The sequence below is a fragment of the Hylaeus anthracinus genome, unplaced genomic scaffold (genome assembly GCF_026225885.1).
Source record: "Hylaeus anthracinus isolate JK02 unplaced genomic scaffold, UHH_iyHylAnth1.0_haploid 0, whole genome shotgun sequence".
NCBI classification, from domain to species: Eukaryota; Metazoa; Arthropoda; class Insecta; order Hymenoptera; family Colletidae; genus Hylaeus; species Hylaeus anthracinus.
The window spans coordinates 12,540,261-12,562,380 of NW_026533254.1; the positions used below are offsets into that span (position 1 = coordinate 12,540,261).

At 34.3% G+C, this 22,120-nt stretch overlaps 5 protein-coding genes across 16 annotated transcripts in view; 2 read left to right on the plus strand and 3 right to left on the minus strand.

Moving 5' to 3' along the window:
• The window catches only part of LOC128896775 (vinculin), a 10,145-nt gene extending 5,893 nt beyond the window's left edge, over positions 1 to 4,252 (minus strand). For 6 of the 8 annotated variants that reach the window (XM_054160290.1, XM_054160281.1, XM_054160271.1 and 3 more), the window contains exons 1-9: positions 3,576 to 4,252; positions 2,350 to 2,457; positions 2,133 to 2,278; positions 1,784 to 2,060; positions 1,503 to 1,703; positions 1,197 to 1,437; positions 881 to 1,113; positions 742 to 762; positions 235 to 601 (exon numbers count right to left, since the gene is read on the minus strand). In XM_054160290.1, the coding sequence (XP_054016265.1) occupies positions 235 to 601; positions 742 to 762; positions 881 to 1,113; positions 1,197 to 1,437; positions 1,503 to 1,703; positions 1,784 to 2,060; positions 2,133 to 2,278; positions 2,350 to 2,457; positions 3,576 to 3,632 (1,651 nt within the window). In that variant the 5' untranslated portion in view covers positions 3,633 to 4,252. The remainder of the gene's footprint in view (positions 1 to 234; positions 602 to 741; positions 763 to 880; positions 1,114 to 1,196; positions 1,438 to 1,502; positions 1,704 to 1,783; positions 2,061 to 2,132; positions 2,279 to 2,349; positions 2,458 to 3,575) is intronic. The other 2 variants (XM_054160299.1, XM_054160247.1) reach the window with 1 other exon arrangement.
• Positions 4,253 to 4,261: 9 nt separating this feature from the next.
• On the plus strand, positions 4,262 to 5,740 carry LOC128896960 (aldo-keto reductase family 1 member B1-like). 2 transcript variants are annotated; one of them, XM_054160580.1, is made up of 5 exons: positions 4,262 to 4,462; positions 4,535 to 4,820; positions 4,895 to 5,295; positions 5,371 to 5,519; positions 5,602 to 5,740. In XM_054160580.1, the coding sequence occupies exons 1-5, from the start codon at positions 4,391 to 4,393 to the stop codon at positions 5,642 to 5,644; spliced, it is 951 nt and encodes a 316-aa protein (XP_054016555.1). In that variant the 5' UTR covers positions 4,262 to 4,390; the 3' UTR covers positions 5,645 to 5,740. The 2 variants fall into 2 exon arrangements, with proteins under 2 accessions (XP_054016555.1, XP_054016546.1); XM_054160571.1 differs by having other exon boundaries at positions 5,371 to 5,518; positions 5,595 to 5,740.
• Positions 5,618 to 7,589, minus strand: LOC128896916 (uncharacterized). The gene is made up of 5 exons (XM_054160492.1): positions 7,414 to 7,589; positions 6,838 to 7,299; positions 6,570 to 6,761; positions 6,164 to 6,509; positions 5,618 to 6,088 (listed from the first exon to the last, which is right to left on the minus strand). The coding sequence occupies exons 1-5, from the start codon at positions 7,447 to 7,449 to the stop codon at positions 5,766 to 5,768; spliced, it is 1,359 nt and encodes a 452-aa protein (XP_054016467.1). The 5' UTR covers positions 7,450 to 7,589; the 3' UTR covers positions 5,618 to 5,765.
• Positions 7,590 to 9,372: 1,783 nt separating this feature from the next.
• Positions 9,373 to 10,541, plus strand: LOC128897049 (39S ribosomal protein L43, mitochondrial). Its single transcript, XM_054160702.1, has 4 exons — positions 9,373 to 9,509; positions 9,767 to 9,873; positions 9,935 to 10,140; positions 10,229 to 10,541. The coding sequence occupies exons 1-4, from the start codon at positions 9,373 to 9,375 to the stop codon at positions 10,352 to 10,354; spliced, it is 576 nt and encodes a 191-aa protein (XP_054016677.1). The 3' UTR covers positions 10,355 to 10,541.
• Positions 10,542 to 11,351: 810 nt separating this feature from the next.
• Positions 11,352 to 22,120, minus strand: part of LOC128896853 (glycerol-3-phosphate acyltransferase 4) — an 11,664-nt gene continuing 895 nt past the window's right edge. The window contains exons 2-11 of one of the 4 annotated variants that reach the window (XM_054160367.1): positions 15,689 to 15,964; positions 15,464 to 15,601; positions 15,249 to 15,383; positions 14,739 to 14,975; positions 14,416 to 14,445; positions 14,115 to 14,348; positions 12,989 to 13,104; positions 12,770 to 12,911; positions 12,498 to 12,706; positions 11,352 to 12,432 (exon numbers count right to left, since the gene is read on the minus strand). In XM_054160367.1, the coding sequence (XP_054016342.1) occupies positions 12,345 to 12,432; positions 12,498 to 12,706; positions 12,770 to 12,911; positions 12,989 to 13,104; positions 14,115 to 14,348; positions 14,416 to 14,445; positions 14,739 to 14,975; positions 15,249 to 15,383; positions 15,464 to 15,601; positions 15,689 to 15,964 (1,605 nt within the window). In that variant the 3' untranslated portion in view covers positions 11,352 to 12,344. The remainder of the gene's footprint in view (positions 12,433 to 12,497; positions 12,707 to 12,769; positions 12,912 to 12,988; positions 13,105 to 14,114; positions 14,349 to 14,415; positions 14,446 to 14,738; positions 14,976 to 15,248; positions 15,384 to 15,463; positions 15,602 to 15,688; positions 15,965 to 22,120) is intronic. The other 3 variants (XM_054160376.1, XM_054160393.1, XM_054160386.1) reach the window with 3 other exon arrangements.

The following is a 22,120-nucleotide window of genomic DNA, read 5'->3' on the forward strand; positions in this document are numbered from 1 at the left end:
CTCTCTCTCTCTCTCTCTCTCTCTCTCTCTCTCTCTCTCTCTCTCTCGCGGGTTGTTTGGTTTATAGAGATTAATTGTAAGATAAGGATAGAATAAGGTATGATACGGGTAATTTAAGGTTAGAGTAAGAATAAGATGTAAAGAATTTGTAAGCGGAAGTGGGGCCATGCAAACCCCTTGGGGATGCATTAAATAAATACATACATAATTAAATATATTAATATGTTTACATACCCCCAGCAGCCACCATTCTGGCCGTCTTCGCTGCTCTATTAGAGAACGTTTGAAGGGCGTGTGTTTTATCATTGAAGTTCTGATCGCGTCCTGGGGTGCCTTCTGGAGTTAGTACAGCATCCGTAAATTGCTTCAAAGGCGTCGTTATGTCAATGAAATCTTCAACAACTCTGGATACAACGGCTTGTTGTATTCTATTCTTTAGCTCGTACAGTTTATGGGATAATTGACGGGCGATTTCTTGAGCTCGAGGTGTATTCCCTTGGCCATGAGCACATAAATCTCCAAGCTGATGGGAAAGATTGTCGACTTCGTCGCAGAGCTGCAGAATCTCTGCTTTGTGTATGCCTGGCAAACCATCAGCAACCTATTTTCAGAGTACAAAACCAATTAATAAACATGAGAGAGATTAGAAGTGCGTCGCACATAAAAATCATGATACCAATAGCATAAGTTTGATTGCAGTGCATTTTATAACAAATACTCGATATGTTACACGTAACTTACGCTTGCTACGTGTTGTTGATTCTTTCCGTTTGCGGCATTTAAATTATCAAAGTTGAATAATAAACCTCTGTACAAATAACTATACTGTACCTAGATATTCGATACGAGAGAATTAAAAATATTATGTATAGTGTCATACCTTCTTTCCTTCATGAATAATTAAAGCTATAGCCCTCTGGCCAAGTCCTTTGTCATCATGTTGAGGATTGAGGAGCCATTTATTAGCTTGTTCTAAGCGACCTGCAACCGTATGGGCAGTTTGTGTGGTTCCAGATTTGTCAGCAGCCACTATAGCAGAGGCAATAGAACTACGAAGCTCGTTCATCTTCTCCTTAATACCACGCGCCAACGCTTCTGCTTGCGGCGTAGTTCCTTTAAACGTGAAGGTATCGAAGGGTTAACAAATGTACACACACACAGTGTACATACATTACTTTTGTAATAAACCATCAAACCTCTTTCATTCTGGCGCAGTTCACAGAGAGCATTGGTCATAGTAACAATTTGTGAAGTTAATTTATTCAATGGGTCCGCTTGCGAAGGAGGAAGATATCTATCCGCCAAGCGTTGTGCTTGTTCGACTATTTGACGAAGACTTTTTTCTCCTACTCCGCCGCGTAAAGCGAGTCCGTCATCTAACCAGTCATAAGCAGCTCGTATTCTAGATTCTATAGCACTCTGAGCCTTTTTCAAGACCTAACAAATGATTCAGAAATGAGATATTTTGTTTATTATTAGAGATTTAAAAAAAAAATATTTACCGTTAACTGGTCAGCATCCCACTCTTCTTCATCGTATGTCGTCAATTGTAATACTCTAATAATTTCATTTAATTCATCTGACATTCTACCAGACAGATAGTTTCTATTTTCAGCTGCTTCTTCTGCTCCCTTACCTCCTTGAGATATAATGTGAATAAAGATTTTCATAGAGCAAATAAGAATTGGAGCAAGAGTTTTCACCTGTTATACAAGTAGATTTCAATGTATATTGTACCTGTCATTAACAATAAATATTAAGTATAATTTTATTCTATGTTTACCTGATCCAAACAGCGTACAAGAATTTCTCTGTGCACCTGATGAGTCAACTCTTTTTCGCGGGCACTTACTTCTTTCGATACTTTACTAAGACAAGGACTTAAATTCTTAAGAAAATGAACTAAGTCCTCCATTGTTTCGATAACTTCGGTAACCGCCAAATAATCTAGCACCCTCTTACATTCCCTGATAATTTTGCGCACTTCGCTTTCATCAAAACAGAGCAATAAAGAACTAGTTCCTTGAAGAATACCACGTGACCCTTCTATAAGTTTTTTCCTAAAATTGCAAAAGAAAGTTTAAGAGGAATACTTGTATTAATATCGATATTGTCTGTAATATTTTTAGTACCTAGCTGGTCCAGAATATGGATCTTGTTTTAACATAGCTGAGGCTTCTTCCAACAAACGTGATGCTCCTTCAACACGTTGTAATGCAGCAGGCATATCTTGTTTAAGCAAAGCATCATCAGATGAATTTATTGTTTCTTTTCCAACCTGTGTGTGAATGATAAAATTAAGTAAATGTAAATGAACTCGAAGTAAAAACTCTTCTTTGCATACATTACCTTTACAAGATTTGCTACCGCCATACTAACTGCTTGCACAGGCCTACCCAAATCAGGCATTGCATTTCCATCTTCTGCTTCTTCATGTAGAATAACAAGCCTCGAGACCTATGTTATACAATTATATATATACACACGTGTACAAGGATATATAACTTTATACAGTAAAAATTCCAAAATAAATATGTACATATTTTACATTGTTTGTATTGTAAAAATGTATTATTACAAATTTAAACAATTTATTTATCTTAATATTCCATATAATGTTACTATTCATATCTACATATTAATAAAACATTGAACTTTAATGATTAAAATTAAGTTTTATTTGTATATTTTTCTGTAATACATATTTTATTAAACATATTTTTTCATAAATTTTAATATCCTCAAATTAAAACTTATTATTATAATATGAAAATATTCATCATCAAAAATCATCACCAATCTTCCATAAAGGTATTATTATCAATAAAATAAAGTAATAAATGTGTCTGTATTTATTTTACATTAACATATTCAGAAGGACTTTCAATCTAAAGTACATTGATACATTTTTGTATGGGTGATGTGTGGGATGATGCGATAGGCAGCTCCAACCTATCCTTTTTTGGAAGTACTAATGGATCTCAATTGGTTAACAAAGTTTTATTTTACAATTCAAAGCTGAAGGATTGAATTTCGTAAGTCCAAGCTCTCAGACCTAAAGATGAATTTAGTATCCCTATCCTATATTTGTACAATGATGTCATAGTTCTATATAAAGAAACATAAGTCACTTGGCAGTTTGACTCATGATAAATACATCATTATAATAGTTAACAATGTCAATGAAATCGAATTATTCTTGTTATATAATATCTAAAAATATTCATTCAATTATTTTCAGTTAACAAAGAGCTATAGTTTGACAGATTTCAAGTGTATACAATCAAGCTATATATAGACATAGAACAGAGAAGGCATGAGAATTATTTACAGTACCCAGTACGTTTCATATATACATTTTCGAAGATAAACAATTCCTTTGAAAATGTTATTTCTTCAAATATAATAAAATACTTTTCATTGGACACCAAATTTATTGTTTAACCTCCTTTTTGAAATCAAACAAAACAATGAGTTGATGTTACTTTTTTAAAGGGCTAGAAGGCTAGAACATCGAGTATCTTTTTGCCAATGTTAATTAAATAAGTATGAAATTGAGAAATAAATGTAATTACCTGCTGTGCCACAGGCTCGAGAATGCTTTCTATAGTTTTCGTATGAAACACCGGCATCTTGATGACTTTTCTTACAAAAACGTAGAAATCCTGACTATCCGATTGTATTCACACGAACAAAATTTCGTTGAGAATGCAACGAAGAAGTCACGCACGAAAACATCAACAATACGACTGATAATCTAAGATAATCCAAGAACAATTCACTGTGAAAACAATACGAAACAATACTAACGACTTGGTCCGTGCGACAGCAAGAGAATGCAAGAGAATCAAAGAGAACACTTCAAACTTCAACCAACTTCAACTTCTAGCCGTGATGGATCACGATCAAAGATGATTACCATACTCGAGAAAATCTTAGCAACGCCTTATCACTAGAGGGCCTCTAGTTAAATGCGTTAGATTTGTTCTCAACTCTGATTGGCTAATTTGAATAATACCGCAAATTTTGACCACAGACACAGACCAACTGATCTTAACCTAACTTATTTTTATTTGAATTAGTACCAATTAGTACCTTTTTTGTAGCATATTAATTATATATAATGATTACTATCGTTAGTATTACTGTAAACCATTGCATCAAATTCTTTTTTACAAACAGAAGCTGAAGTAGCAACTAATCTCTTTGATAATTAAGATGACAGCGTCTATAAAAAATTGCAATAATCAAGAATCTAATCTAATCAAGAATGATGACTAGCAAATTAAACAGATAACGCTTAACTATAGAAGGTAATGGGTGGATATTACAATGGTGACATATGAGTAGCAGCCGTGCTTAAGGATAGATGTTATATTTACAATAATTTATGATGGCCCAACAAACTGTGAAGTTTAATAATGGCAATACTTATCCCATTTTGGGACTAGGGACGTGGAAGGTATGTTAAAATATGTAGTTTTTATTCTAATTTCCATTACATTAACAATTGCTTGTTTATTTTCCTGTTTAGTCCAAACCTAATGAAGTGACACAAGCAGTAAAAGATGCTATTGATGTTGGATATCGTCACATTGATTGTGCCTATGTTTATCAAAATGAAACAGAAGTTGGTGCAGCAATAACTACAAAAATAAAGGAAGGTGTTATAAAACGTGAGAATATATTTGTGACTAGTAAACTGTGGAATACATATCATCGACCAGAGAGAGTTGAACCTGCTTTGAGAAAGACCTTGAGCGATCTTGGTCTACAATATCTTGACCTTTATTTAATGCATTCACCAATGGCATACAAAGGTTCTTTTTTTATTACAATCAAAACTGTTAACTATCACTCCAATAATTTAAAAAATGATGTATTATGTTTGCAGATGGTGACAAAATATTTCCAACAGATTCTGATGGTAATATATTAATTGAGGATACAGATTATTTAGATACCTGGCATGCCATGGAAAGTCTTGTAGAAAAAGGTCTTGTGAAGAACATAGGTGTGAGCAACTTCAATTCTCAGCAAATAGAGCGTGTGTTATCCAACTGTAAAATAAAGCCAGTGACAAATCAAGTTGAATGTCATCCATATTTAAATCAAAAGAAATTATCTGATTTTTGTAAAACCAAAGGGGTCACGATCACCGCTTACAGTTCTTTTGGAGCTCCTGATAGACCTAATGCTGATCAAAATGAACCACGAATATTAGAAGACCCAAAAATTAAAGAAATTGCTGCTAAGTATAAGAAGAGTCCTGCTCAGATTGTACTGCGACATCAAGTACGAGTTTTAAAGATATACGTTATAGTTAATCGAGTTGTTAAAACTCGTAATTTAATACAAATTTTGTAACAGGTACAGTGGGGACATTTGGTGATCCCTAAGTCGGTAACAAAATCAAGGATACAGGAAAACTTAGACATCTTCGATTTCGAGATAAATGCCGAAGATATGAATGCATTAAACGATTTAAATTGCAACAGAAGATATATATCTAGAGTTGGGTATGTCATCAAAGTAAATTATTTTAAAAAACAATGTAAAACAACATCTATTTCAATAATTTTCTATTAAATTTTGTTTCAGACTTCAACATCACAAATACTATCCGCTTCATATAGAGTTCTAATACTGTGATATCGGCGTAATCCATACTCAAGCAGCGGCTCCTACTATACTAATGTACAAAAGGAATAAAGAAATATATATTGTTTAATTTTACAAATTTTTCCATTGGTAATTTCTATCGATCAGTTGCATTGACGCGAGCATGACGTGTCGCTGTCTTCGCAGCCGCAGGAACAACATTCACAGAATTCATCATCGCTATTGTTATCTTTCGCATCCTTATGTAATTTTGAAGCAATCGGTTGGTACTCCTCCGACGGGTCCAACGGTGCATCGCTGCAGTTGCACTCTGTATCTGACAGTCCACGCGCGCATTTACCCTGGCAGTTGCACCTGCAGTTTCCGACTGGCCGTGAATAATCCTTGCAGGACATCGAAGGACAAATTTCACACGGACTCCCAAGATCGCAAGGCAACACGAATGGTTTGCACGCTTTTCGAATACCTGCGTGATTGAATCAATCATAATTAATTTATGTAATTAATATCTATCTTTAACAGTAGAAGATCCTTCGTGTACCATGATCTATGTTCCTGCATCGTGGTATCTCGCAGAATGGTTTTCTCGAGAGAACCGTAGATTGAGGACAACCCTTGAACAGTTTATTGCAGGGGATATCACAAGGTAAAACAAATTTGCCAGCACAAAGTTTTGTCTTGACCCTTCGACGGTCCTTAGACTTCGCTGAGGATGGTGGTGGACAGACAGAGTGCCCACAAGGTTTGCAAGATGGGGTTGTATATCCAGTTCTCCTCGATTTAGATAGTTCATCATTATTCCCTTTCTTGTCATTCTGTTTTTCTTTCATACTAAAGGCTTGAACTGTCGCTTCAGTCGATTCAATTACTGTTGACTTCTCAGGTTCCTACAATGGTATTAAGCACATATAATAGTTGCAATATTTGCAGCGATGAACATTTTTTACCTCGTTCTTGGCACTTGATGACGTGGCCGTTTCTTCATTTTTAGGAGACGGAATAGAATCTGTTTTCTGGCTGGCTGACCACCAGTTTGGCATCCATGAAGATTTTTTCTCCACCTTTTCTTCAGCTTGTTCTTGTTTATTTTGAATGCTGTGCTCGGAAGTAGAGACTATTGCGTCGCTTTGGGTCTGTGTCTATGTAAAAACATAAACGAATTAATGTCTTTGTTTTGTGAAACTTTGGATAAAGTAAGGATGAACGTGATCCTACCCGTTCACTCTCGCTAATAACGTTGATTCCTTCCTGCTCGAGTTTCTTCTTCGAACGCTGACCGTTTGGCCTTTGCCACAAACATTTGTCTGGTATACAACATATTTTCTTCTTGCCGCAGGACATATCTTGAAGACAACCGATCATCTTACGTCTATCGCAAACGCTCTGGTACTCTCTAGACGTCAACAAACGGTCCATGTGTTCCTTGAACAATGTCTCTTTCAGCTCCAATTCCTTGATACAATTTTTCAGGCATAATTCCTCTTTAGCCAGTTGACGAATCTTCGACAAACATATCAAATCCTCGGAATGGATGGAGTGAAGACTTGGAGTAGTGTAACTTTCCACCTCCTTCTCCAAATTATTCAGGGTATCGCTCATCTCCTTGTTCGCAAGTTCCAAGGATTCGAGCTCCATATCAGTTTCCTCCAGCTTAACGTCCGCTTGAATAATCTTCTCCTGCAATTAAAGATAATACTTTCATTGAACGCCCTCTGCAGATAAAATTAAACGACGACTTGAGTTAAGTTTTGGGCTTGGGTGTCTAAGTTTCAGCTCACTGACAAGATTTACCCGAATTAATCGCTGAATTTCAATCGTTCCGTACATGCAACTCGGTCGTCTCCCCGTGAAGCTCCTTCACCGTCTTTTTCAAGTTCTCGAGAAGTCTGTCGGTCGGGTCTGGATGGGGTGAGAATTTCTTCATAATGTCGCGAACTTTGCAATACGGTGCGTCCTCGCATTTATCCTTGGCCATCCACATGTTGTACGCTATCAGCGCAGGAATCGAGCGTTCCATCGTCGTGATTTTGTCCCTCAAATATTTCTGCCTACCTATTAGGTCGCAGCGACGTTCCTCCATCTTCGTGGTGATGTTTTCGAAGTACGGCGAACAGGGCTCGGTTGCCCCTTTTATTTCCGTCTTGGAACCTGAAAAGCAAAACAAAGAAAATAATCAGACTTAATATATTTTAGGCGTGTAACATTTATTTGGATAGCGTTGCTCACATTTGCAACGAGACATCTTGCTTTGAGGATGCTACTTCTTCAGACGAGATAAATCACTTTAGAATTTAGAGCATGTTAAAAAAGAATTAGGTATTTTAGTTATAGTCTTGTTTGAAAAATGCTATTGATAGTTTTCATTTATAACAAAATGTCGCTTAAATGCCATTTTCTGGATTCGGTTCCATTTCGATTTTCCAATCGACGCTACAATTTCACGTGCTCGTACGGGTATCGTTTGAAATTGTCATAATTTTGCTATTCATAAGAAAAACAACAAAGAAACAAAAAAGAAAGCAGGAAGTGCGTGACACATACGTTCTTTCGTCGTTATCTGAGAAGAACGAAAAGGAAATCAGTATGCGTTAACGTTGCTCTCCACGGATCATTTAAAATGCATTAGTTTCGTTAGATAAACGTGAAAAAAATAAACGTATTACTTGAAATCTGGAGCTAATAGAAGAAGATGTTGCCGCTCGACTTAGTCGAGAGTAAGTAAAACGACGCTGAAGATATAATTTTACTGTTTATTTGCATATAAATAAGGTTGATATTCGTTAGAAGGACGGAGGACTTAACAAGTCGTGACACGGACGACGATAAATGTTCGCTGATAACTGGAACCAGCGTGTCCCTACAAGACAGTACAGGAAGCACGATCACAAGCTTGGCAAGGTCGAGCTATGAGCGTAATTTCGAGGATCGTGTGTTATACGGGCAAAGCGGGGGTCGCAGATTTAGCTATAAAAAAAGAAAGACTTGCAGCGGAAATGGAATATTTAGTGCTCCCCCCGGAGTCAGTCCCCATCACGTTAAATCGTCGATAATACGTCGCAATACAAGTTTGTCTTGTACTTTCTGTCTATTGTATCATAAGTATTGCGTATCTTTTACTTTGACATCTGATAGGCTTCCCTCTATTTATAACAGACGGATCTCAATTGATTTTTATTTGGCCACAAAAACCACCCAGAAGTAGACTGCTAAGGGTCCTAGCTCCTCTTATGCGAGGTATTCTTATTGGATTCCTGTTCATGGATGCTGTTCACCTTTGGCCAGGAGAATTCTTACCCACATCATTGCCGTCTATAATGCCCGTTCCTTTACCTCCTGTCAAGTGTAACGTAATCGAACCACGTTGGTTCGATAACAGTTAAATTTCATCTAAAAGAAAATTTTTTCAAAGTTGACGGACTTTCGACGATAGAGAACAAAATTATAAAAATGAGTTATACGATGTAAAAAAATTGTAATAAATGTAAAAGAAATATTTCTTCGAAAGATCAGGAGTCGTATAAATAGTTACAAAGTATATCTGTAGTTTAGGAGCTGTATATTTTCATTTAGACAATTTATTTTACGAGCATACGATTGATATAATTTTACCGGAAGAGGAAAATTCGGGTAGTTCTAATAAGCATGCGTTCCCCCATACCGTCCATGCGGCTGTCTGTAAACATCAAGTAGCGTGGCGTGCGATAGTGTGGATCATTTAGGGAAGTTTTCTTTGTATTCTCATCCGAAAAAATGTCAAATAGTCACATATTCTTGAAGTATGGATACCCACATGCACCCTTTGGCCTGGGCATTGGTCGCTACGTCTGTCAGCTTCAAAGAGTAACTTTAAAGTTCTGCAAAAATCACGGTGCCAGTCTTGGAATTAGGTAAGATGTTTTCAAGTTTCTAACCTCTTCACTTTTGTACGTAGGCGCTCATTGATTGTTCATCCAGGAGTAATACAAAATAATATCATTCTTGTTCATCGTTTGTCAAGTTAATATATCTGTATTTTCTTTCGTAAATCATAATCTACAATGTCACATGTAGGATTACCATTCTTAGATCATAAGAAAGAAAGTACACAGTGTATTAGATGATAGAGAAATTATCTTGTCACTTGCAACATTTTTTTGGTGTACAGGAAGTTTATAGAAAACAATTTAATTGATTATGCAAAGGATAATCCTGGTGTTGTGGTATATATTAAACCAAGAAGACACAGAAATCCAGTTGTAAAAGCAGAATACTGTAAGTTGAATATTATTCTATGAAATATATTCAATTTAAAAATGTTTTACATATATTTTAGTGAATGGTGAGTCACACTGGATGTGTGTTGCTAATTATACTCGTGAGGATATTGTACAATATATGGAATTATTGAGAACACAGTATCATGATGGTACATCGCTTCGATTGATTAAATTATGGCGTACAGACTTTCCTTCTATTCAAGGACCTTGGACACCTTTTACATTCAAGGATCCGTCTTTGAACCTTGCAAAATTCCCAGATGTAAATAATTCATTTTTATTTGTGATAATTGAATATTTTAGATCATACTTTTTCTGATGTGTGTTAAATATCGCATTAATTTTTTCAGGAAAAACTTGGTGAATATATGAAGAAACGTCCTACAGCAACAGAAGAATTAATTAGATTATTTAAAGAACAACAAGAAGTTGAAAAGTTGAAAGAAGAAGATAAAACTCAACAAAGCACTGGCTAAATACAAATTGTTACTAATCTTAATATTTTGTTATATATAAATAAATAGTACGTATTTGCGATTAGATATCTATTCTGAAATTCTGGAATTCTGAATCAATAGAACCTTTTGTAAGTAACATTCATTTCTTTTATTTTGCATGTTATATTACAAAAGAACCTAATAAATAAATATATCTAATATTAAAGTGGAAACTTTTATGTACATATACCAAATCATTACTTTTAAGTCACTTAATGAACATAAGAGTGTTTGAAAGTAAATGTATAGAACTTTTATAAAGTCATGCATACCATCATCTATTGGTCATTATAAATTTTATGCACACATATCCTATATATACGAAATTAATATACAAGCTAACGTAATAAATACAAAGTATAATCGGACACGAAGATTTTATAACAAATATATTTAATTGGTAATTTGTGCTCTATTCTTCTGCAATGTAAGTATATCAGTGACTAGCATACCATCTTATATGCAATACTTTTAATACCTAAGAGAAGTAGAATTACAATTGAACGATTAGCACATATCATTTTTAATAGTATTCAATGCTACTGTCGTACTAATATGACAGGTACATACATGGTATTTTTTTAACTACGATTTCATGTATAACATTCTACATATTCACTGCTATACAAAAATATATTTTAGCGTTTCTCATATAAAAAATTGAATAGTGACATCGCATGTAGCACCATAATTCTTAAATAAACGATTGTATATAAACTAATTTTCAAACGAAATTATTCTATTCGCTTGTTTGACCATTTGACTTTTTAAATATTCTATTCGTGCAACATATTTCCATTTCGGTAACAACATACAAATGTAATATAAAATGTTATATTATTCGGTGTAATCATTTCAGTTTTCATTTTCGTTAATACATGTTTATTCGTTAAAAAATAAAGCGAATACGTAACTGCTATCCGTTTATTAAATCTTCATTTTTCTATTAAATAATGCCTAGATTTAATTAAAACAATTAATCAAATTGTCGTCTAAAAAATGAATAAAATATTAACAGTACTGCATGTGTAGTGAGTGAAGTCTATGATCTTGTTTTGGTAAAAAATGTTCAAGTTAAAGAATTCTACATTTAAACTCACGCGTGCACATCCACTATTGTTTTTTTTTTTGAATTTCGATGATGTGAATTATAAAAATAGAAAATATGTAAAATACGATTTTAATTAGATTGCAATGCATAGTGACACTTTAAATAATCTCCAAGGGATGGGTACAACAATATTAACCCTGACATATTCTAACTTCCTTCATTGACAAATATGAATAAATAGTTTATTTTTTAGACTACAGTAGAGACAGTAATATTTTTCTATATCATTTTTACAAAAAGAAAGAAATGCAATTTCTCCTACATAATATCAAATGGATTTTGTCCATCTATCAAAATAATGAGATAATGGGGTGACCTAAATATGTAGGATCACGAGTGGGATGACGTTGATGTTACATACACTCATACACGGAAAATATTTCACATCATGACATACCATTCCAGATTTCATTATGTATAAATAATAAATTTATAATCCCTTATTATTGAATTTCATTATTAAAAATGGACAAATATGGTACTTGTAAAACAGTTTAGTTATTCAATTTAATGACAATATTAATCAACGTTTTAAATTACAATAAATTGGTTTTAGGAACGACTATGTCGTTACTTGGCTATAAAAATTATATTTTGATATAATAATAAAAAAATATAATTTATTTACGAAAATAATGTTAAAATATAATTTAATAAGATAAAAAGATAATTTAATAAAATTCAACGTACCATATTTGCGAAAGTAAACAGATTGAATCATGCATACAGACTATTTTTCTCCTATCGGACTGATACCGACGAAAAGATACAAAACAGCACATCAGATGAAATGTCCTTGATTAAGCAAAATATCACACATTATATCGATCGTGAAGGTGCGACTAGAAATGTCTCGATTCATTGGACTTTGAGTCGTTTACTAATTTCCTCTTGTTGCTTTTCCCTCCATTCTTTTTTTGGTTTCATTCTTTTAAGTTGACCATCCCTAAAGAATAATATCAGTGTATCAGAGTTCATTAATTGCGAGTGTTTTTTTTACGTTTAACATACCACTGTAAGTCAACCAAACCCCCTTGTCTTGCTATCACAGATTTTACCCTATTTGCGAAATCGATAGCGCTCTCTCCTTCATTTCTGTACATTGGAGGAAGATACCAGACGTCGCAAACTATAGCCCAACTTGACATAGTCATATATAAGTATTGTATCATTGAATATCGACTACTATTCCAGAAAGCATCACCAAACCTTGGGTCATACTGTTAAGGCCAATAAAATTAATTTATTATCTAAAATACTATATAAACATCGTATGAAATTACCTTTATTGCAACTGGATAAATAACGCCACCAACTTCAAAACTGCCCTTCTTAAACTGCATAACTGATGTATTATTTATACATGTTCCTTCTGGGAAAATAAGAATCGGTGGATTTGTAGGATCGGACACATGCTTCTTCAACCTACAAAATGCACAGAGAATGAAAATAGAAGTTTAATCAAAATATTTGTACGAAGAAGAATCAAAATTTTAATTTACCTCTTTGCTACTGCTTCTCTATCTTTAACTTCGGATCGTTCGAACCATATATGAGGAGAAGCACGAGCTAAAGCTCTTTGAAGAATTCCCAAGAATCCTCCATGCCTTTGACCTATCTGAATTAACATGTACTAATGAATGATATGTAAACTGTATCTAATATTTTATACATCAAAGTTATATTTACATAATGAAGCACATAAAAAAGCGATACATTGAAAGCATTAGTAAGTTAACCGTCCACTGCATGAATTTTATTTTATTTACCGAATGGAAATTATTTCTGGTTATTTGTGCGATCATGAATTAATTAATATAAAAAATAAACCATGAGTGGATGAACATGCAGGATTATTAAATGTCCCTGTAACCAATGTAAGAAAGCACCACACGCAAATCTCGTAAAACATTTCTTTCCGAACTCGATATATTATGCAATAATGCAGGGATCAATAATCTTCCGAGCAAGAAGATAAAGATTCTACATAAAAAAGAGAATATGAAGATCCGCACGTACACATAACACGTACATGTTCTTATTTATCATTCCATGTAACCTTATACGTATGTGTATATATTGTTACGATATTACACACAATTTGTATTTAATTTTTGACACATGTTCATTATTAACAACTCTTGATTTCCGAATTACAATTAAGTTCTATCACCTTTAGTTTTTTGTTAATTACTTTCTTTTTGCTTTTCACCTTTAGACACTTAGTTTCAGACACACATAAAGTACACTAAACTAAACTACAAAGGAGGTCGGCAAGATAGTTGCAGTATTTGTGTTCAACTCTCAAAAAATATTCATGAAACCGAGAATTCCGAAAATTATAAAGTATTGTATAGTTCGTTTGCAATACAAGACCATTTTTTCTAAATTTTGCACATTTCTGGGATGAACTATACTTGCACGCAATGCCTCAATAATTTAAACAGAAAATCGCAGTTTGCCGACTCCTGCAGTAAAGGGTTAAAGAGATATTCTCATTCGTGTATACAAAAAATAAATATTGAAATTTGAACATTTACTGAAGATACAATTTCGAATGAAAATACCCTTTTAATGAACGCTATACTATACTATATTTTGCTCACTACCGAAATGGCGACAACGTACCAAAGAGTAACAATTGTCGCACATGAGTACCAGAACGTCAATGGGGGAAGTGTGATTAGCCACACATATACCCCTTACTGGTCGATTCTCTGGGTTATGGTATGTGATTACTGACGATAGAGCGCTCGACAAGACACTGAAGCACATTATGGAAACTTTGAAATTCAGCCATCGTTTGAAACTACCCTCTGGAACGTAGCCCACTACTGCTGTACATACTGTCAGCCACATCACCTGTAAACCATAAGCTTTGCACCTGAGAAACGATGATTCCCTCTGTATCGTTGCTGAGTAGTTTTACCTGCAAAGCAAAGTTACAGGGCACTGTTACCTGTAACATTTACTAATGCATTTCAACTTCACTGGTAGCCAATATGCATGTATGTGTTTGTGGATATTTTGTGTAACGAAAGATGGAAAGTTGCGTGGTGTAATTTTGTTATGTTTTTCGTGCGTTAGAAGATGTTCGATTATTTTTATGCGCGGTTGAATGCAGTATATGCAATATATTTTTAAGTCGGTAAATAAGTGGACATTTCAAAAAGTTGATTTCCAACGGCCACAGCGTTTAATGACGGACGAATTTTGAAATATAATGTATTGATCCTCATAATGGTATATTACCAAAGAGAATGTTGTCTGTGTGGATAAGATGCACACATCAATTGTGGAAGTGTGATTTGCCACACACATGCCTCCAGTTTTTGGTTTATATTCGTTATTATGGACTGTAATTATAGCCGATATAGATTGGGCTATTAGTCTGAACGCGACGAGGCTAGCCTTGTTGTACGCCCATTTTTTAATAAAACCGTTTGGTAGTAGGGCAATACAAAATGTTGTGATTACAAGATACTGTACCTAGGAAGCTTTGATATTAGTTGATTTGCAAATTCAAAATACATAATTAGTATTTAAATAAATTATCTAAAAGAATGTTCATTGGCATACATTAAAATTAAAAACAGACAGTATTCCTCTAACAATCTTTGTTTCATATAGGATATACAAATTACAATATACCCTTGCATCCAAATGTAATTATGAAGTAACATATAGCCTACCATGTCTCTTCAATTTCTGTTTAATAGTAAATGGTTCTCTATAAATTATTTGAAAAATAGCTCAACGTACCCCTATGAAGCAAATGAATATCCTCAAAGGAAGAAGGAAGCAATATCGCATAATAAATCCAAACATCCATATCACAGTTAACTTCCAGGAAATAAATTCATATTGTCTGTTTGTCCGTGTTAATAGATTCCAGTTCTAATTTAATAAAATAAAATCAATATAATATGAATGTTACATTTTCTAATTAAATTCCCCAAAATGGGTATATATATTACCTTGAGCTCTTCTGCTTCAAAACGAGAGGTCACCTCATCTTCAATGATAGCTTCCACACCAGCTTTTATGTAATCCAAACAAATTGCAGATTCAAATTCCTTCTGAAATGTCCCAAAGAAATCCGTGGGAACGAGACCCTAAATCAGAAATGTTTACAGGATATTATATAAGTAACCATATGCAAATTTTCCCAATGAAATAAAAATAAATAAAATACAAATTACCTCATTCTTGTCAACGACTGCCGACGTTTCAGATGTCTCTGCCTTGGATTCCTCCAGGTCATTTTTGTGATTTTGGGTCTCTGGCTCTGGCACCAGAATCAAGTCTTTCGACCTAGCTATCACGGTGTTACCCAGAACGCCGTTTTGCATTTTGCGTTTGGTTCCTATACAATTTGGCACGTTTTGCTTTTCAACTAGTGGCTCGTGTTCCTCGTCGTCCGGTTCATTCCACGTACCGTTCCTCTTCTTGACATACTCGATGTTTTGTCTGCCATACTAAAATGAAAACGGTTCTTAGTAATCATCCAGGAAAGTGTTACAATGCTTCTAAGAAATCGCAGGTCGTCGTCTTTTAAAACGAAATAAACGGTACTTTAGCAATAGACCGCATTAAGGAACCAACTTTCTTTTTTTTTCTTCTTTTTTTTTAATAAGCTTAACGTCGCATCAACATCATGGGTTATTAGCGACTTACAGAAACAGTACAGTTATTACATTTTGTTAAAGAATTCAATAATCCTGATTTCGTTGTATTTGGGGCAGTCAAGGATGATATGGTTAATAGTGATTTAGGTGTTACATTCGTCACAATTTAATGATTCACTTCTGTTGAGTAGGTGTGAGCGAGTAAACTTGCTGTGGCCGCTTCTGATTCGTGTTATTGCCATTTGCTGCCTTCGGTTGAATTTTGGATTCGTTTGTGAGATCAAAAAAACTTTCAATAGCTTTATAAACTGTGCTAGCTCTATATGTTCTCCATTTTGCAGTCCAAAACTGCCTTAATAATGTTTCTAGGTGTTTAACGATGTCCGAATAGGTATTGTGAATAGATTGGCTATCTGTTTTAAGGGTAGCTGCTATTTTGGAACAAACTTTGTTTTCCTTTATATTTCAGAATTTTCAGCAGTTTACCAGAAAATCAGAAAATTCGGGCATCGACGTCATTTTGATAAAATGTACTTTACCGTGATCCATATTATAAATAAAACGTTAGTTATATAAGAATCAATTACCACTTCTTTGTTCTTTCTCTAATGAATTTATCTCAATGACAAAAAGATATTGCAAGGAATACCTGATTCATCATTTCGTTTTTTTTCGATACACATTTTGAGACCAATTCGTTTGGCGAATGACAAATTGCTTCCTTTCAACACAAGTATATTTTACTCGCGAGTAAATGACGCAATAATATCGTTATGCAATTTTTCTTTACCATTTTTTTCAAACGAAAACACGATTCACTTTGCACGGAAGTTTCAGCAAGGTCACGAGAAGTTTATCAAAAAATAGTCGAACGATGGAAGATCTACGAATGTCGTTAAAGAAGCTGTAGTTATCTCGTAAATCGTAATTAAAAATAACAAATTAAAACGACGTACTATACTTGATCTGAAAAAGAAGAAATGGCCGCTGGCAGAAAAAGTAAAGTTCAACGGATTTCGCAACCTCTACGATAACAATCTGTTGATATTCAATATACATATTTTCTAATTTAAGAACAAATTATTCGAATAGAAAATGTACTTAAATATCGCTCAAAGTTTGTTTCCTTTATTATAATTATTAACGTACAGGCGACGAATTACAAAAGTATGTACAGAATTTGGATAGTTCGAATAATTAAACGCGAGCAAATATTCCGTAAATATATACGCACGTGTTGATGGAAAAAAAAACACAAAAAACAATGAATGTAGCTAAAATTTATAATAGGAGAAAACATACTGTAACCACTTTGGTTCTATGCATAGATTAACTCTTCCTTTTACCCAGTTACATAAATAGACTGTAATTGAAATTGTAATTGACGTTAAATAGAGCCATACTAATTTCTGTGCCCAAAGAAAAATTAATGAAATGAACAGTTTTCTTTGATACCCAAATATACCTATACGTACAATACATATGCGGAGACATTAGTGCGCACAATCTTACATCTATGAATTTGCATCATTCGAGGACTTGCTGTATTTTTAATATTTATATTTTATAATAAATTCTCTTACGTCAAGTTCATATTCTATCAAATGTTGTAACACCTTGAAGGGGGTGGTTCGGGAGGTGATTTGAAACAACTTTTTCTTTGGCGAAAATGTTGTCCGAGGCTTCGTTGAGGAGGTATTAACGGAAAACACTGACCAATTAGAGCGCGCGTATACTGTTGGAGCGTCTAGGCGGCCGCGCTCATACGCTATCGCGGGCGCTCCATCGGCATACTCGCGCTCTGATTGGTCAGTGTTTTCCGTTAATATCTCCTCAACGAAGCCTCGGACAACATTTTCGCTAAGGAAAAAGTTGTTTCAAATCACCTCCCGTACCACCTCTTTCAATGTGTTACAACATTTTTGGGACACCCTGTATGCAGGTCAAACGAATGGGTTGAGACGTCTCTCTGATAAGAAAAAATGAACATTTTCGTTGGCACGTGTATGGTTAATTAAACACATTCTGCCAAAGTACAATCGATAAGGAGGACGTTTAACGAGGAGGGATTTGCTCGAACTTTGGACTCGTCTTCCTCAATTTTTGTTGGCCTCTGGAATAATGAGCAACCTTTTAGGCACGTTACGGTGCAATACCGTTAACCTTCGTACTATGCAAGGAGAAATCGGTTGCAGACATCGTTGTAAACAAACGAAAAGCGATGCAATAAGACGGCCTTTACCTAAAGCGCGTGATGCGCAAAGCGGATGCGCCCACACCTGTTTTATGTATCGCAAAATTTCGATTTATCCACGGTAAACAATATTCTAATACTTACTCGGACATCGTTAAACACCTAGAAACATTATTAAGGCAGTCTTGGACTGCAAAATGGAGAACATATAGAGCTAGCACAGTTTATAAAGCTATTGAAAGTTTTTTTGATCTACAAACGAATCTAAAATTCAACCGAAGGCAGCAAATGGCAATAACACGAATCAGAAGCGGCCACGGCAAGTTTACTCGCTCACACCTACTCAACAGAAGTGAATCATTAAATTGTGACGAATGTAACACCTAAATCACTATTAACCATATCATCCTTGACTGCCCCAAATACAACGAAATCAGGAGGAAGTTAAACATCCATAATAGTATCAGTAACACCAACTATTCTTTCAAATGCCAGGACACCTTAGTAGAATTCTGCAAGATTATTAAATTCTTTAACAAAATGTAATAACTGTACTGTTTCTGTAAGTCGCTAATAACCCATGATGTTGATGCGACGTTAAGCTTATTAAATAAATAAATACAAAAAAAAAAAAAAAAAAATTCTCTACTCGATTATCCGTACATAATTTCGAACAGCTAAGTGCCAACAGAAATAATAAAATCGTTAAGAAACAAACTCTGATGGATAATCAAGACTGTAGCGTTGAATGTTTGAATTCGTTAACGATTTACCATCCCAAAGTGAACTCTCTTATCAGACGAAAAGTAAATTGCTCGGCTACCCAGACGCTAATTACAATATCGCGATGAACAAGTTTACTAAACCTGAGCCGGAGTTTCATTTGAATAATATATGAAGAATATTAAATACAAAATTATGCAGTTTTTCATGCAAGGGCATTTGAATGTCAATATATACATTGGATTTGTTTCTTATGTATATTACTATATCAATAAAAACATTTAATTTTCCTATAATATCAAGAAACCTATCAAACCTATCGTGTAAATTGTGACTCTGAGAATAAATGTTTGCTTATCAGGGTATTTGCATTTGGAACTAACATCTCTTTCGTGTGTTCTCATGTCTTCGAAAGGAAACTATTATAAGTGGTTCTAGGTATTTGCTTTTAATGAAACCCCCTGTATACACATTAATCTACTACTTACTATGTTCAATGAACTTTTAATTCGATTTTTAGAAGCTTCGAGACGAAGTGAACGATATTCAAACTTCGACGTGTACCGTATGTTTTTCGGCCTTATTTATCGCGCGGGATCTGCTGACGGAATCAGTACGAAATTGTTGAGGAAAAAATGAATATCTTTGAGAGTTTATCTTATTCTACATTCAATGATAGCAGTCTGGCCATTCTTTTATCGTACGTTTTTTGTCACAATTAGCTTTACGCCTTACTTATTATATAAGTATATAATACGATTATATACTATATACGTATTATATATACGTATTAGAAGTATTATAGTATTATAATATTATAATTATATATCATAATAATAATTATATATATTAGCAGTATTATATACGTATTATATACTTATAAATTAATGTACATTTCTTTTTTTTTTAATCAAGTTTTAAAAATTAAACAGTTGTGCGAATACTTATTGCTTCAATATTTCTATCGATTAATTGTTTTTTTCTTGTTAATTTTGTAACTTACACAAATAGCTATTTTTTTTGTAATCTATTCTAAAGATTTCCAAGAATATGTAGAATGTCATTGTTTATCAAAAAATAAGTTGATAAATTACAATTTTACATAGTTTTTTTGGAAATCGATCGGTGTACGAATACTTTCTACACCCACTATAGTATCATATACAGGGTGTCCCAAAAACGTTGTAACACCTTGAAGGGGGTGGTTCGGGAGGTGATTTGAAACAACTTTTTCCTTAGCGAAAATGTTGTCCGAGGCTTCGTTGAGGAGATATTAACGGAAAACACTGACCAATCAGAGCGCGCGTATATCGTTGGAGCGGCCGCGGTAGCGAATGAGCGCGGCCGCTTAGCGCGTAGCCTAAGCTCAACCGGCATACTCGCGCTCTGATTGGTCGGGGTTTTCTATTAATATCTCCATAACGAACCCTCGGACAACATTTTCGCTAAGGAAAAAGTTGTTTCAAATCACCTCCCGAACCACCTCTTTCCAGGTGTTACAACATTTTTGGGACACCCTGTATAAACAGGAAAGAAGTTAAAGTAATAAAAGAAATGACTATTTTAAGTTCGCCAAATACTGCCTACACTCGCCCACCGGCCGTCCATACTATCATATTAATTTCAATTCAAACGCTTTGTTGTATACGTAGAAAATCGTCTAGTCACCGATTCGTCTTTTCTACAAACAAAGCGAAATTCACGCGCTATTGTAGCGCGAACGGTGAATGACCTTCTTCCACAGTAAAAAGATTAGTGGATTTGCAAAGACGGAAAATTACGCGGCGTAATCTATCAGAAAGGGAATACTTGACCACCGTCGATATCATCGAAGATGCAAAAGAATGACCTTAGATACATTCGAGACAAATTATCTTAATCGTGTAATTGAACGTATTGTTTCGAATAGATTTATCTGTGGAAACTCAATTTATTTCTAGTAGCGAACTTTACACCGGCGGTTATCGATCTAAATAAAAGTTGCCGTTATCAAACGTTAATCTATCAAACGATTATGTTTATTGTCTGAAATTTACGACGATCGGTGTGATGAAAGGGTTCAAAATAAGGACTAATAAAGGTATTGTTTACTCATCCTTCCTGTAATCATTGATGACTAACCGAGATCATGATTAAACAATAAAAGTGTCTCAACCGGAACGTTAACCTTAATTGAGTTGCTCGATGGTACGATCTTGAAATAATAAATTTACATAAAATTTGGGCCAATTGTCGACGATTTCGTTCTGGTAATAATAATAGAAATACAATGCAAATTAAACAAATTTTTTAAACAATATTATAAAAGTAAAATATTGTTCGAAAAGATTGTGCAATTTATTAGAGTTGCCATTTTTTATTTCAAGAACACACGGACAGTGCGATCGTATTACATGACAGGAAATGATTAATATTCCAATCATGCCGAAAAGATATCGAGAAAGTCGAATTCTTCGATTTTGTGGTCACGGAAACAGTTGTGTACATATTGCACCTTCAAAATGGCATAAAACATGTATTCGAAATTCGATTATTACTTGGATCGCGCACGAAATCCTCGTAATTATTTATTATATCCGTAGAATCGTCTCTAAAAGCTCTGTTCGGAAATGTTAAATTTGAAACCATGCTCTCACAAATTTCTCTAAGGTAGCACTTCACCGATGATGGCTTTAAATCGATACTTGTTCCGTACATTGTAATATACACATCGTCGTAACATCACCGAAGTATGCTTACATTAATCCCAATTTAATATTTCACCGTACACTTCTTACGTTAGTCATTGTTACACGCACAAATGAAATGTTAAGCGTATACACAAAAACTTCATCAACATGTACACATGAATAAAATTCATGAATAGAATACTTTTGAATCGTTGAAAGAGTCATCGAAAACCATTAGCACTGTATTGTTTTCTCACAAAAATCACACGATTATTAACGATTAATAAAATATACCTGTCGTTCGAACATAATAGTTCCAAATTCCAATTTTTGAAATGTTTCCTCGTCGATAACTTCGCATATACTTGCGAATTCTCGTTCGATTTATTATCATATTTTACAAAAATATATAAAAAAAAA

Coding starts and splice junctions, on each gene's coding strand:
- LOC128896916 (XM_054160492.1), bottom strand. CDS start 7,449: ATGTACGGAACGATTGAAATTCAGCGATTAATTCGG. Junction 7,300..7,413: donor AAATTCAGCGATTAATTCGG/GTAAATCTTGTC, acceptor CTTTAATTGCAG/GAGAAGATTATTCAAGCGGA. Junction 6,089..6,163: donor ATGCAGGAACATAGATCATG/GTACACGAAGGA, acceptor TCAATCACGCAG/GTATTCGAAAAGCGTGCAAA.
- LOC128896960 (XM_054160571.1), top strand. CDS start 4,391: ATGATGGCCCAACAAACTGTGAAGTTTAATAATGGCAATACTTATCCC. Junction 4,463..4,534: donor TGGGACTAGGGACGTGGAAG/GTATGTTAAAAT, acceptor TTTCCTGTTTAG/TCCAAACCTAATGAAGTGAC. Junction 5,296..5,370: donor AGATTGTACTGCGACATCAA/GTACGAGTTTTA, acceptor ATTTTGTAACAG/GTACAGTGGGGACATTTGGT.
- LOC128897049 (XM_054160702.1), top strand. CDS start 9,373: ATGTCAAATAGTCACATATTCTTGAAGTATGGATACCCACATGCACCC. Junction 9,874..9,934: donor AGTTGTAAAAGCAGAATACT/GTAAGTTGAATA, acceptor CATATATTTTAG/TGAATGGTGAGTCACACTGG. Junction 10,141..10,228: donor ACCTTGCAAAATTCCCAGAT/GTAAATAATTCA, acceptor TAATTTTTTCAG/GAAAAACTTGGTGAATATAT.